Source organism: Neomonachus schauinslandi, chromosome 6, assembly GCF_002201575.2.
Source record: "Neomonachus schauinslandi chromosome 6, ASM220157v2, whole genome shotgun sequence".
In the NCBI taxonomy this organism is placed as follows: domain Eukaryota; kingdom Metazoa; phylum Chordata; class Mammalia; order Carnivora; family Phocidae; genus Neomonachus; species Neomonachus schauinslandi.
The window spans coordinates 53,719,144-53,733,392 of record NC_058408.1 but is presented as its reverse complement, the minus strand read 5'-3'; the positions used below and the strand labels follow the sequence as shown (position 1 = coordinate 53,733,392).

General features: G+C 34.3%; 1 protein-coding gene across 3 annotated transcripts in view; it reads left to right on the top strand.

Annotated features, from left to right (window-relative positions):
- SUCO (SUN domain containing ossification factor) overlaps positions 1-14,249 on the top strand; it is an 85,088-nt gene that overhangs the window by 58,042 nt on the left and 12,797 nt on the right. For all 3 annotated transcript variants that reach the window (XM_044915953.1, XM_021682870.2, XM_044915954.1), the window contains 6 exons: positions 1,447-1,515; positions 2,291-2,381; positions 4,930-6,093; positions 9,128-9,215; positions 12,135-12,239; positions 13,829-13,983. In XM_044915953.1, the coding sequence (XP_044771888.1) occupies positions 1,447-1,515; positions 2,291-2,381; positions 4,930-6,093; positions 9,128-9,215; positions 12,135-12,239; positions 13,829-13,983 (1,672 nt within the window). The remainder of the gene's footprint in view (positions 1-1,446; positions 1,516-2,290; positions 2,382-4,929; positions 6,094-9,127; positions 9,216-12,134; positions 12,240-13,828; positions 13,984-14,249) is intronic.

Genomic DNA, 14,249 nt, shown 5'->3' with positions numbered 1-14,249 from the left:
TTGACCTATAGTCCTAGACATTTACAAAGCAAGTGCAAAGCTTTTGTGTGTTGTACCAGTGATTGGAACAAAATACCATTCCTGTACTTTGTAAATATCGAAATTTATGACTACCAGTTATCATTTTAAACTGTCTAAAATTTCGTAGTATTTTCTCCTACCATAAAACATGTATCTACAGGATCAGCTCCAGGTGACAGTGCTTGGCTTCCTCTCAATTTTCTGAATAGGGTGTTAGCTTTTCCTCCCTTAGAGCCTTTCCTACTTTTCACATCTATGATTTTTACTGAAGTGTGATGAAAACCCTATGGATCTCTTGGGAAAGGAAAACAAGACAGAAATAACTGATGAGACTTAGTATGTAGCCCTTGCCAGATATTAATATTTTAATAGGAGAAATACCTGATAACTGGTGAGTTAACTTCTAGTGGAATGTTAGAGATTAGATTGGGGATGGAAATTAATTTCCCTTAAAATTACATCATAGAAGGAAGCCACCTATTCTCAGCACCAGCTTTTTATGGAGTCAGGTATTTTGTGATACTCATGTGCCTTTGGCTATTTATTCAGATGTTAAAGTTTGTACCACTTTACTCATCATCCAAGTATCCTCTTTAGAAAGAGGCAGAATTTGCAGGTATGCAGATTGCTTTACCTACAGCACTGAGAGTTTTATGACTTTTATGACTTTTATGACCTGCCCATGCCCATACCCACCCAATTCACAAAAGATTTTGTGTCATGTGTTATCCATTAAACATCATTAAAAGTTACCAAAGAAATTTGATTCTGTGCAGTATCAAGTTGGGATTTAACCATATTATCAATAAATATGTTCATAGTTGAAAATAAAATTTTCCTGCTCTCCTAAGATATGTTCATAGTTGAAAATAAAATTTTCCTGCTCTCCTAAGATATGTTCATAGTTGAAAATAAAATTTTCCTGCACTCCTTTGGATAATAATCTTCCCATTTTGTTTATATCTATAAAAATCACCTGTTTAAGAAAAACTACTTCTTCAGACTTTTTTGTTTTTGTTTTAAATGGTAGAAACTTTTAAAGAAAAACAAGCTTTTCTGTAAAATACTAATTTTGGTTGTCACGTATTTTTCCCTGCCCCAGTAGAGGCTATATGTTGAATTTTACTTGAATTTTGTAATATGCTGAAGATAGTGTTTTAGCAAAAGGTTTGGGGAAGGTTAACCAAAAAAGTATAATTAAGTTTTAAATTCCTTCTGAACATAAAAATTCAGATTTATGTTTTATACTTTTTGACTGAAATTTGTGTCCTATATTGGACTTACATAGTAAGATGAACAAAAAGGTAATTAGTCCAAAAAAAATGCAAAAAGACCATTATAAATGGTTTTTTGACTATCTGATATTAAGCTATATAAGAATTTTTAGGTGTATTGGTATTTTTTTCTGATTGAATTTTGTTTTAGATGCCATTCTAAATATGGTGAATATTGCCGCTAATATTCTGGGAGCAAAAACTGAAGACCTGACAGAAGGTACCTAATCATTTTATGGGTCTTTTAAATATCTGATACTCCAAGGGTCATTCTAGTTAGGAAAATTAATTAATAAGCCAAGGAACTTAATTTTCATTTAGAAATATAGAAATGAATCAAAGGGACTTACCAATCTTCTACTATTCATTGTTTATTTGAATTTCACAAGTTCTCTCTTATAATACGATCCTGTCTATATAAAATTCATGAATTTCTTTTTTGACTCTTCCTGCTGTAGAAGTAATAATTTTATTCCTTATCTCTTTCCTGAAGTTTTCTAGTGGTACTTCATGCATGCTTTTATTTATCAAATAACTACTCAATTTACAAAGTGATTTTTTTTTTTTCCCTCTACAGAATGCCAAATAAGAGTATTAATAGCAAGGAGAAACCACTTGGCCTTTTTTTGTTCTTAGAAAATACTTAGTTCCAAGTGCGAACTTAAAATGACCCATACATTTCTTCTTACTCTCTTTAGTAACTCCTTTAGGTGTCTAGAAGGCATGTTAATCATGTAAGATTACACAGAATTTATAGTCATTGACTTGCTTTAATTATCTGAGAAGTTGAGAATATGCATTATTTGTAGTTCTGACTTTGTATGATCATTTCTTTCTAAAAGAACCTTGATGAAAGAAAATAAAGTCTGCAGTAGCAAACCTATTTGACTTTTTTTCTCCCCCAGAAACTAAAGGTCTTTATTTGTTATAGTGAAATACCGTCATGGCATAGCTTTTTAAAATTAAACTCAACATGGGTATCTTTCTTAAAATAGGAAATAAAAGTATATCTGAGAATGCCACTGCCACAGCTGCACCTAAAATGCCTGACTTAGCTCCTGTTTCAACTCCTGTTCCATCACCTGAGTAAGTTATATTGTGATATTAGAGTTCTGTTAAAATGGAGAGCTAAATGTACTAGTACATAGAAAGGTACTTGCGGTTTATGTGTGAAATGATTATCTATAGAAAGCTCTGAATCATAGGGCAAGCATTCCACAGCCACTTAAAATACCTTTGAGTTGCTTCTTGGGTACCAGGAATGCACTTCACTCCAGACCAGATGTTTGTTGTTTTGATATTATATATTACTTCTATTATTCACAATACTGAATCTTTTTCTTATTGCAAAGAATTGGCCTAATTCTGCAGGTATAGGTTTGAGGACACATTTTAAAAGCTTGCATTTATTAAGTTCAAATTTAAAAGCATTGATTAAGTACCTGTGCTGTGCCTCAAAAGCTACAAAGGTGCCTGATATTCCTAGAGCAGTGATTCTTAAATTATGTATTTGTCTCAAAACAAACTCTTACAGTGTTCACTTTCTTAAATTGAATTAGATAGACGTCTTCTCCTGGATTGCAGTGGGGCACTTTGGACAGGAATGTCTGTCATGTAGTTAACATAAAATATCCTCATTTCTTTAGTCTTTTCTACCAGAGATGATTAAGGTTTTTTGCCACTTCTTCTTATCTATAAGAGATAAGCTCATAGACTGGATAATTGGGTATAGTTATTGTAAGTTTATGTGTATTTCATTAGATATACTCTGTAAAATGTTGAAAGCCTTTTGTCTCAGAACTCTGCTTGACAGGATGAGATATTTGAACAGGAAATATGTAATGAAACGTGCAGTGGGTATGGTTTGAGCTGTAATTCCTAAATACCATACTAAATAAAAAATGAGATTTTTGTGCTTTGAGGGGCACAGTGACATACTTGTATTCTGTGTTTATTTGGAAAGTGACTAAAGATACTTGTTTATTGGATGACTAGAGAGAAAATATAGCATTCTATGTTATTGAGTCCTCGAAGATCCTAAGAAATCTATTTAAAATAGGGACATTCTTGGTGGTGTTTCTAATTATGTGGAGCTGTGCCTGCTAGTCCCAGTTTTAGGACTAGGCTTCTTCAGTTAACAACACATAGTATGTCTTATTTTTCAGAACTAAAGGAAACTGATTTCACTTTATATATGTGCACACACACACACACACATATATACACACTCCCCTCCATATAGACATATGAATATTTATTGAAAGATACCACATCAGGCTTATATAGTAGTTTTTACTTTTCTCTATTAGTTTGATTTTAATAGATTTTTTAATATAATTGCTTACTTTTTAGTTTAATGTTTCTTTATATTTGTTTTAAATTCTTTTTGATTACTATATGCAATCCTTTGAAGAAGATAAATGAAAATGAAAGAATCCATGATAGGGTGTCACTGTTAAAGTTCCTATGAAAAGATGACTTATTTTCTTTTCCCACATTTGAGTTTTTTAAAGTATAGCTCTGATTAGGGTATATATAGATGGTATATAACTTAATTTGTACCAAATTCTCTCCCTTTCTTCAGACACTGCTCCTTTTTACTGTCTAAATTTATATTGTAGATAGTAAGCAATAAAGATGTAAGAAATGTTATTAGAGACCATCTATCTATATATCATCTATTTAGAGAAGCGTAGTCTAATTGTGTTTTAGTTTTGTCCATTTACTTACTGTCAACAAGATGAAAATCTAGCTTTTAGATACTATTTTATTCCTACCTTTCCTACTATGATATTAGTCTTTACTCAAAGACATTTCCTGGCATTCTTAGTAATTTTTCAGAGTAGGAAAATTATATATGAAGATGTTTCTTTTTGGTATTCAAGTGACTTTATTTTTTCAGTTTGTACCTTTTGTACTGTAAGAGTTGCACCTGGAAATTTATTTTTATCTTGGAATGAACCACAGACATTATAATTTACAGCACTGTTCCTACCAGCTCCATCCCCCTACTCCCCTACCTTACATACATACTCTAGATCCTACAGATGGTATTAAGTTATAGATGGGGCACTATTTATTATTAGCCAGGACTTTCATTAGAGTTGTTAAGTATTTGGCTTTAAATAATAGAAAATTAGCCCAGATGATGTTAAGATTATTTTGGGGAGGGAGGGATGCAGATAATCGTGTGTGTATGTGTAATGCTACCGTGGAATTCCTCAAGTCATCCACAGAAAAATTTTCTTTGAGAAATCTAGCTACCTTTTAAAAGTATGATATTCAAATACAAAGTGCATTCATATATTAAGAATCCCAGATTCTAGTTCCTAGACTCCACATATAAGCAATTCTTAAATAGATATTTTTATAAAGCAAGTTTGATTTAGTAAATAGTGATTTGAGTCATCTGACTGATCACTTGATAAATGGTCTTTCTGTTACCATTTCTGAATAATACTTCTTTTTATAATGAAACTGACTTAAAGGGGAAAAATTCATCCAAAAAAAATTTCAGTTTCTTCTATATTTCTAGTCTTCCTTTTATTTGATGTATGATAGATTGGTTTTTTAGCATAATTTTAACTTTAGATTTCTAATTAAAGTGATATGTAATTATCATATGTATTTCTAGGTTTGTAACCACTGAAGGACACATACATGATACAGAGCTATCATCACCCGATACTCCAAAAGAGAGTCCAATTGTACAGCTGGTTCAAGAGGAAGAAGAGGAGGCAAGTCCATCTACAGTGACCCTTCTGGGTAGTGGTGAACAGGAGGACGAATCATCACCCTGGTTTGAGTCAGAGACACAAATATTTTGCAGTGAACTGACCACAGTTTGTTGTATTTCTAGTTTTTCGGAATACGCATATAAATGGTGTTCAGTTAGAGTTGCTCTTTATCGGCAACGTAGCAGAACTGCTGTGAGTAAAGAAAAAGATCATCTCATGTTGGCTCAACCACCATTACCACTTCCTGCAGAATCAGTGGATATTTTAGTATTGCAACCTCCGAGTGGAGAATTGGACAGTAAGAGAAAGGAAAAGGATGCTGAAACTATTGTTCTAGGTGACTTAAGTAGTATGCAACAAGGTGATTTGATTAATCACAGTGCGGATGCAATTGAACTTGAACCAAGCCATCCTCAAACTCTTTCTCAGTCTCTTCTCTTAGATGTTACTCCAGAAATCCATTCATTACCTAAAACAGAAGTGTCTGAGCCTAGTAAATATGAGGCAGGACCTACACCATCTCAAGTGATCCCTCAAGAGAATTCTGTTGAGTTTGATAATGAGACAGAAAAAAAGTCTGAGAGTTTTAGTTCTATAGAGAAGCCAGCTGTGATCTATGAAACAAATAAACTTAGTGAAGTAATGGATAATATTGTAAAAGAAGATATAAACTCCATGCACATTATCACAAAGCTATCTGAAACAATAGTGCCACCTGTAAACACAGCTACTATGCCAGACAGTGAAGATGGGGAAGCCAAAATGAACATAGCTGACACACCAAAGCAAATTTTGACTCCTGTTACGGATTCTTCTTCATTACCTGAAGTGAGAGAGGAAGAACAGTCTCCGGAAGATGCCCTTTTAAGAGGGCTACAGAGGACGGCTACAGACTTTTATGCTGAATTGCAAAATTCGACAGATCTAGGGTACACTAATGGAAATCTTGTACATGGATCAAACCAAAAGGAGTCAGTATTTATGAGACTTAATAATCGTATAAAAGCCTTAGAAGTTAACATGTCTCTCAGTGGCCGCTATCTGGAGGAGCTTAGCCAAAGGTAAGCTTTATTATCAATTAGCACATTCTCCTTTCCAACATAAGTAGCATAGTATGTTTTCTGAGTAGAGGATTAATTATCTCATGATATAGTAGTAATCAGTACCATTTTAGCTGGAGAGAGTGTTACTTAGATGTTGATCAATGACTTAAAGAATTGATTTTCTTTTTTAGAAGTACTAAGTGATGTAATATCTTTAAATATTAGGGTGACCACAAGTTTGAATTATCTTTAATCAGTTTTTCCTATCTTCTCTTGTTTAACTTCAGCCACTTTTACTGTTTGGCTCCCACAGTACTCATGTGAAAATTATAGTATTATATAACATATATATATATATATATACATACACACACACATACACACACACACATATATATACACACACACACACACTGTATATGTAATATCTGTAAAAAACATTAGATATTGAAGCTTTTATTGGAATTAGACAAGAACAAGTAAGAGTTTAAATCAGTGAAGACTAGGGGCGCCTGGGTGGCTCAGTCGTTAAGCGTCTGCCTTCGGCTCGGGTCATGGTCCCAGGGTCCTGGGATCAAGCCCCGCATTGGGCTCCCTGCTCCGCGGGAAGCCTGCTTCTCCCTCTCCGACTCCCCCTGCTTGTGTTCGCTCTCTCGCTGTGTCTTTCTGTCAAATAAATAAATAAAATCTTTAAAAAAAAAATCAGTGAAGACTAGAGAAGACTGAACTGGATGATTAGGCAACATTTGCAGTCTTTCAAAGAAGTCCTAGAATCCTAGTTGTAGTTGTGATAATTTATGCTATTGTATTCATAAGTGCCAGTGTGCTTATGCAGTGATTAGGGACCCCAGGCACAATTCTCCATTTTTTTATACCTGTTTACTCTTTTTTATCCCTTAAGTGTCCAGTGTCCTCAGGGCTTTTCCAACATTTTGCAACCACCTAGGCACTAAGTGTCCAGAATGTCTGAAACACCACCTTTCCCTACTCCTTTTAAATTAAAATGCTACTACTGAGATGTCACTAAGGTCATCATTATATCCTAATGAGTTTCCTCCTAATCCACACAATTTATTGGCAAATTGTGTGTGCATGTGCATGCATGCCCACTTAAATACCTCCTACCTGGGGCGCCTGGGTGGCTCAGTTGGTTAAGTGTCTGCCTTCGGCTTAGGTCATGATCTCGGGGTTCTGGGATCGAGCCCCACATCAGGCTCCCTGCTCCGCGGGGAGTCTGCTTCTCCCTCTCCCTCTGTCCTTCCCCCCTACCCCCACTTGTGCTCTCTCTTCTCTCAAATAAATAAAATCTTAAAAAAAAAAAAAAAAATTACCTCCTACCTGCTTCTCCCTACCCTAATTGCCCCCCTAAGGGAACCACAGAAATTACTGATTCTTTTTAATTTTTTATTGAGATATAATTGACATTAATTTCAGATATGCAACATAATGATTTGATATTTGTATATATTGTAAAATGATCACCACAGTAAGTCTAGTTAACATTCATTACCACACAATTATAAGATTTTTTTCCTTGTGACAAGAACTTTCAAGATCTACTCTCCTAGCAACTTTCAAATATAGAGTATTATTAACTATAGTTACCATGCTATACATTACATCCCCATTACTTATACATTCTATAACTGGAAGTTTGTACCTTTTGACCCCCTTTGCCCATTTCTCCCATCTCCCATCTCCTGCCTCTGATAACCACCAATTTGTTCTCTCTATCTCTGAGTTTGAGGGTATTACTCTCATCATTATTATTACTATATTCCACATATAAGTGAGATCGTATGGTATTTGTCTTTCTCTGACTTATTTCACTTAGCATAATGTCCTCAAGTCCATCCATCCATGTTGTTGCAAATGGCAAGATTTCCTTCTTTTTTTGTGGCTGAATAATATTCCATTGTGTACAGATACCGCATTTACTATATCCATTTATCATTCGATGAACACTTAGGTTGTTGCCATCTTGGCTATTGTACATAATGCTGCAGTGAACATTGGGGTACATACATCTTTTCAACTTAGTGTTTTTCATTTTCTTCAGATAAATACTCAGAAGTCGAGTTGCTGGATCATAAAGTAGTTCTATTTTTAATTTTTGAGGACCTCCCTAACTGTTTTCCAGAGTGGCTGCATCAATTTGCATTTCTACCAGCAAGGGTTCCCTTTTCTCTACATCCTTGCCAACATGTGTTATGTCTTATCTTTTTTGATAATAACCGTTCTAACAGATGTGATCTCTCATTGTGATTTTGATTTGCATTTCCATGATGATTAGTGATGTTGAGCATCTTTTCATGTACCTGTTGGCCATCGTATGACTGTGGAGAAGGCCTGTTTAGATCCTTTGCCACTGTTTTAATTGGATTCTTTAATTTTTTATTATTCAGAGGTATACGTTCTTTATGTATTTTGGATATTAACTCCAATCAGATATATGATTTGCAAAGTTTTTCTCCCGTTTGGCAAGTTGCCTTTTCATTTCATTGATGGTTTCCTTTGCTATACAGAAGCTTTTTAGTTTGATATGTACTCGTTTATTTTTGCTTTTGTTGTCAAGTCCAAAAAGCCATCACCAAGGTCAATGTCAAGGAGCTTACCACCTGTGTTTTCTTCTGAGTTTTATGATTTCAGGTCTTACATTCAAGTCTTTAATCCATTTTGAGTTACTTTTGGTGTATGGTGTAAGATAGCAATCCACTCTCATTCCTTTGAATGTGGCTGTCCAGTTTTCCCAACACCATTTATTGAAGAGACTGTTCTTTCCCCATTTTATATTCTTTGTCATAAATTGATTGATCATATATGTGACTAATCTTGCATAGTAGTAAGGTAGCAAATACCTCAAGGGATCTCTTTATTTTACCTTTGTAAGTGTTCCAGGCCTCAATAAGAGTCATTTTCAAAAAAGTAGATTTATCTCCTGTATTGCACAGAATCCTGTATCTCCTGTGTTGCAATCAGAAGTGTGTTTCCAGTAATAAGTTAAGAAATAAGAAATTAAAGCTAATTTAATAAATCCTTTCTTACTCCATAGGTACCGAAAACAAATGGAAGAAATGCAAAAGGCTTTCAATAAAACAATAGTAAAACTTCAGAATACTTCAAGAATAGCAGAGGAGCAGGTTGGTCATCTTCAACTCTTATTTACTTTTTATATAAATTGCTTTTGAATTTTGTAGGCTCTTGCTGGTAAGAAGGATAAGTGTAGTGTTGGTTCATTTTTTTCCCCTGATAGGTGATGATAAGCCTATTATATGATGTCATGTTTGGAAAATTACCTAGCTATTAGCATCTATATCTCCTCTAGAGAAAATTTTCTTGAGCATTATTCCTATTACATTTCTAAGTTTATGTGTGTATATGTGGCAGAAATGCAGTGGCTTTTTTTTAAGCAGCTTTGTTAAACTCAAATCTTTTGTGGTTTTCTACACAGATAATCTAATTGATGGCAAATAAGTACAGTTCTGTTTCTTCTTTTTAATCCTTATACCTTTTCATTTCTTCTTTTTTCCCCCTCTATCTCTTGCCTGTGATGCAATATGACTGGTAATATTGGCCATTACCCTGTCTTCTTGATTTTAAGGAAACAATTTCAGTATTGCACAATTTCAGTATTGCAATATCCAGATGTTTATTAAAAGTTTTTACAGTGTGTTACTATGATGAAGAAATTTTATACTTTGCTAAAAGTTTTTCTGGGACTAGGGGATGGTGAGATGAAGTGAGGAGGCCTGAGGTTTCAGAGTTTAGTTGCATCTTACTGCTAGTTCCTAACACAATCCAGTCGTCGTTCCATACAGATTTCCTCCTTTAGTTTTTTTTTTTTTTTTTAATTGAAGTTTGAGAGTTATTTAAAATGTATTCGGAATACAAGTCCTTTATTAGAGATATACTTTGCAAATATTTTCTCCCAGTTCATTATTTCTTTTGTCATTCTCTTAAAAGTGCGTTTTGAAGAGCAGAAGTTTTTAATTTGTTAAAGCCTGTTTATCTATTTTCTCTTTGCTCTATAAAATCTTTCCCTAACCCAGAGTCACAAAGAATTTTTCCTTGGTTTTCTTCTAAAACTTTTATAGTTTTCGTTTTACATTAGATTTATAATCTATTTTAATTTTTACATGTTCTGAAGTATGGCTCAAAGTTTTTTGGTGGGGAGGGGGATAGAGAAACATGAATAAATTTCCCTTTATTCCGGTATCATTGTTGAAAAGACTACCCTTCCCCCCTGAATTTCCTTTGCACTTTTGATAAATACAAATATAAATCAATTCTCTCTCTATATATATATATATTACATATGTCTGTTTCAGGGCTTCTCTTTTGTTCTGTTTATCTATTTTTATGCTGATACCAGACTGTTGCGATTATTGTAGCTTTATAGGAACTCTTGAAATCACATAGTGTGAATCTTCCAACTTTGTTCATCTCTTCCAAAATTGTTTTGGCTAATATTGATTTTAGAATCAGCTTGTCAATTTCTACAAAAAACAACCTGTTTGCATCTTGATTAGATTTTATTGAATTTATACATCAGTTTGTAGAATTAACATCTTAACAATATTGTCTTCTGACCCATGAGCACAGTAGTTATTTAGTTCTTCATTAATTTTAATGGTTAAAATGATTTCCCCTCTATATTTTCTCATCTCAAAGACTTATTTAAATACTTGTAAATAATTTGTGTGTTATTAACAGTATTGGAGGTAAACCTTGATTAGAAGTGTTGACTAACTTAATAAATTTCATAGTTTTTTCTTTAAATGATTATAACTATCTGGAATTTATCAGTATTTGTCAAATGTGAGTCAGAAGAAACAGTTTAATGAGTCAGGTTCAGCATTTGAAACAGATGAAGTAGGATAGAAAGTACCACAAAGTATTGCAGTAAGGGATGTAAGTGAAACTTTTTGTTACAGTTTTATGTATCCATCTCCCCACACCCTGCGTGTGCGTGCGCACACACACACTCACACAAACACAGAGTTGAGATTTAAAACTTACTTATTTTAAGATTTTTATTTATTGAGAGAGAGAGCACAAGCAGGGGGACTGGAGGCAGAGGGAGAGGGAGAATCAGGCTTCCTGCTGAGCAGGGAGCCCGATGTGGGGCTTAATCCCAGGACCCTGGGATCATGCTCAGCCAAAGGCAGGTGCTTAATGACTGAGCCACCCAGGTGCCCCTAAAACTTATTTAAATCTAAATTTGAAAAACTTAGGTCTAAAGTGATAAATGGTTATATAGCTATTTCATAATGATCCTACATAGAGTGTTAGATTTTCTTTACATCTGCCCTCTTCCCCCTCCCCAAATTCAGTAGTAAGTTGAAATTTTCAATACAGTCTTCCTATTAATATAGGTTCCTGACCATGAGTATGATGCATAATTCCCTAAAATACGCATGCAGATATTTTACATAAAGGCATATTTGTTGATTATAAAAGTTGTAAAAATCTAAAGCTGGAAAGATGGATGTTTTCGATTAATTTATTTTCGTTGATGATATCCAACATTGACTAGATAAACTGTTGCAGGCTTTTGACTATGGGACATCCTAAGTTCCATCCTAGTGTACAATAGACTAGAACTTTTAAAAGCTTCTTGGTATGAGCCTGCTTTATATCCAAAAACATTTTTCAAAAATTTTCAGCATGTTTTTGTGCTGACTGCTTTGGTTTAAAAATACATATTTGACAAAGTGATTGTTTTGCATACAGCTGACTGTATGCTGGTTTATACATGTAGAGCCCATATTAACTTGAAAAGCAATTTTTTAATGTCTATTAGATGGTAATCCAAATGGTAGCAGTAAGTGGCAAAATGGTTTTTTTGGAGGGGTAGGAGAGGAGGGTTCAACAGTCTCAGATTCATTTTTTGTTTTTTTTTTTAAATTTCTGGTCACACTTTATTCATTCATTAGAAGCTTCCTATTAATATTTTTTTTTCTTAAGGAGCTTAGTAATTTTACTGGAACTTACAGTGTATTTAATGTACAGATGAAACTTTCACACACACAAAAATAATATTTCTTCCTTTATGATAGGATCAGCGGCAGACTGAAGCCATCCAGTTACTACAGGCACAATTGACCAACATGACACAGCTTGTTTCAAACTTATCAACAACAGTGGCAGAATTAAAACACGAGGTATTGTTATTTGCTGGTATTGTAAGACACACTGCATATATAGAGGTTGTCATGAAGGCAGGCTTGTTAAGAACATGGTATCTAAGAACTTCAACCAAACAAAATAGTCATTTATAGAGAACTTGTTTAGAATACCAGAATGTGGCATTTTAAAGTTTTGGAAATATACTAATTATGATAATTTTTTGGAAAACAAGGCATTCATGGTTTAGGTCTTACCTAAAATATGATTATAAAGCAATTCTGTTAGGCCTTTTGCAAACCACTGATACTTCATTTTCAGTTCACAAAGGCTTATTGAGTTGTTTAACAAAGCAAAAATTTTATTGATTTAATAAGTATTTATTGAGCATCCATTGTATGTGGGTGTGAGCTGTACAGTCCTTGGGGCATACAACAATGAGTAGTCCCTGGCCTCACAGAGCCTCTCTTCTGGGGGAGTGAGGGAATAAATATAGTAAATATATGTGAAGGACAGTGGGATAGAAAATGAAATGTGTGTGTGTGGAGTGGTGTGGTAAGAGTTGCTCCTTTAGCTAGAGTGATTTTGGAAGGCTTATCTGAGACAGTGGCATTAGAACTTGACTGCTTAAGAGGAGAGCAGCCACATGCAGCCTAGGGTCAGAACAAACCTGTTAGCAGCACTAGGGCAAAGGACCCACGATTAGAAACAGTGTAATATATCTGAGGGCAGAAAGAAAGTTGGCATGGCTGAAGCAGAATGAGGAAGGAAGGTAAGAAGTACCTTCAGGATATCATGGCGACTGGGTCTTGTAGGCCTTTGTAGGCAATTTAGAATTTGAATTTTATTCTAATCATTGCAACTCATTGGAAAGAATTAAGAAGTGACAGGGGTCATCTCATTGATAATACTTGGAGAAACTCCCCATTTGTCGCTCTGTGGAGAATTGCCTCTTAAGGAACAGCAAAAGCAGAAGTGGGGAGGAGACCAACTAGGATACAGTCGCAGTAACCTGGGTGAGGTGATGTTGGTTTGGACTAGGGTATTAGAAGTGGAGAACAGTGCGAAGTTGTTGAACTCAGGAAATATTTAAGAGAAAGACAAGCCTTGATGAAAGATTGGATATGTGGGATGTGGCACTAAGGATGACCCCCATGTTTTTGGCTTAAATAACTGGGTGATTGCTGGTTCAGTATTAAAAGATGGCAAAGACTAGGCAGGAGCAAGATTTTTTTTTTCTCCCCAAGTAGGAGATAGTACAGATGGAAAACACAGCAAATGTGACAAAATGTTAATTATTGGTAAACATAGGTGAAAGGCATGAATATGTTCATTGCTATTTTTAAAAATTTTCTATAGGTTTGAAAATGTTCAAAGATTTGGAGGGGGAAAGGAAGACAGAGTAAGACATTACCTCAGTAGTACATTTTCTAAGAGCATGCCCTGCATTTTATGGTTTTGAAACACATGAAAAAATGTTTAAAATGATTTGTCCTTTGAATTTTATATCCCACTGTATTTTTCCTAATATAATTTTTAAATTATAATAACAAAATATAATAATGTAATATTTAATATTACTATAATATATAAAATATATAATAATTAAATCCTTTTCTCCTCTCAGGTTTCAGATCGACAAAGCTATCTTGTCATATCTTTGGTTCTCTGTGTTGTCTTGGGACTGATGCTTTGTATGCAACGCTGTCGAAACACTTCTCAATTTGATGGAGATTATATTTCAAAACTTCCTAAAAGTAATCAATATCCAAGCCCTAAAAGGTAATATCAGCATTTTATTTCACATTTTTTACTGTTTTTTTATATTTTTGAGAAATTTGACTGAATAAGGGAATACTGAGATAATTTCTTTTCCCCATATGATATCTTAAAATTGCAGTGTTAAAACATTATTGGAACTAGCAAGATAGTCCTGTATCTGGGAGGTTCTGTAGACTGGAATAAAGAAAACATTAATAGGAAGTGCATAAACCCTTGAAATATTTTGGTTGTGAAGGATGCTTGAATGTGGAGTTCAAAGGGAGAGG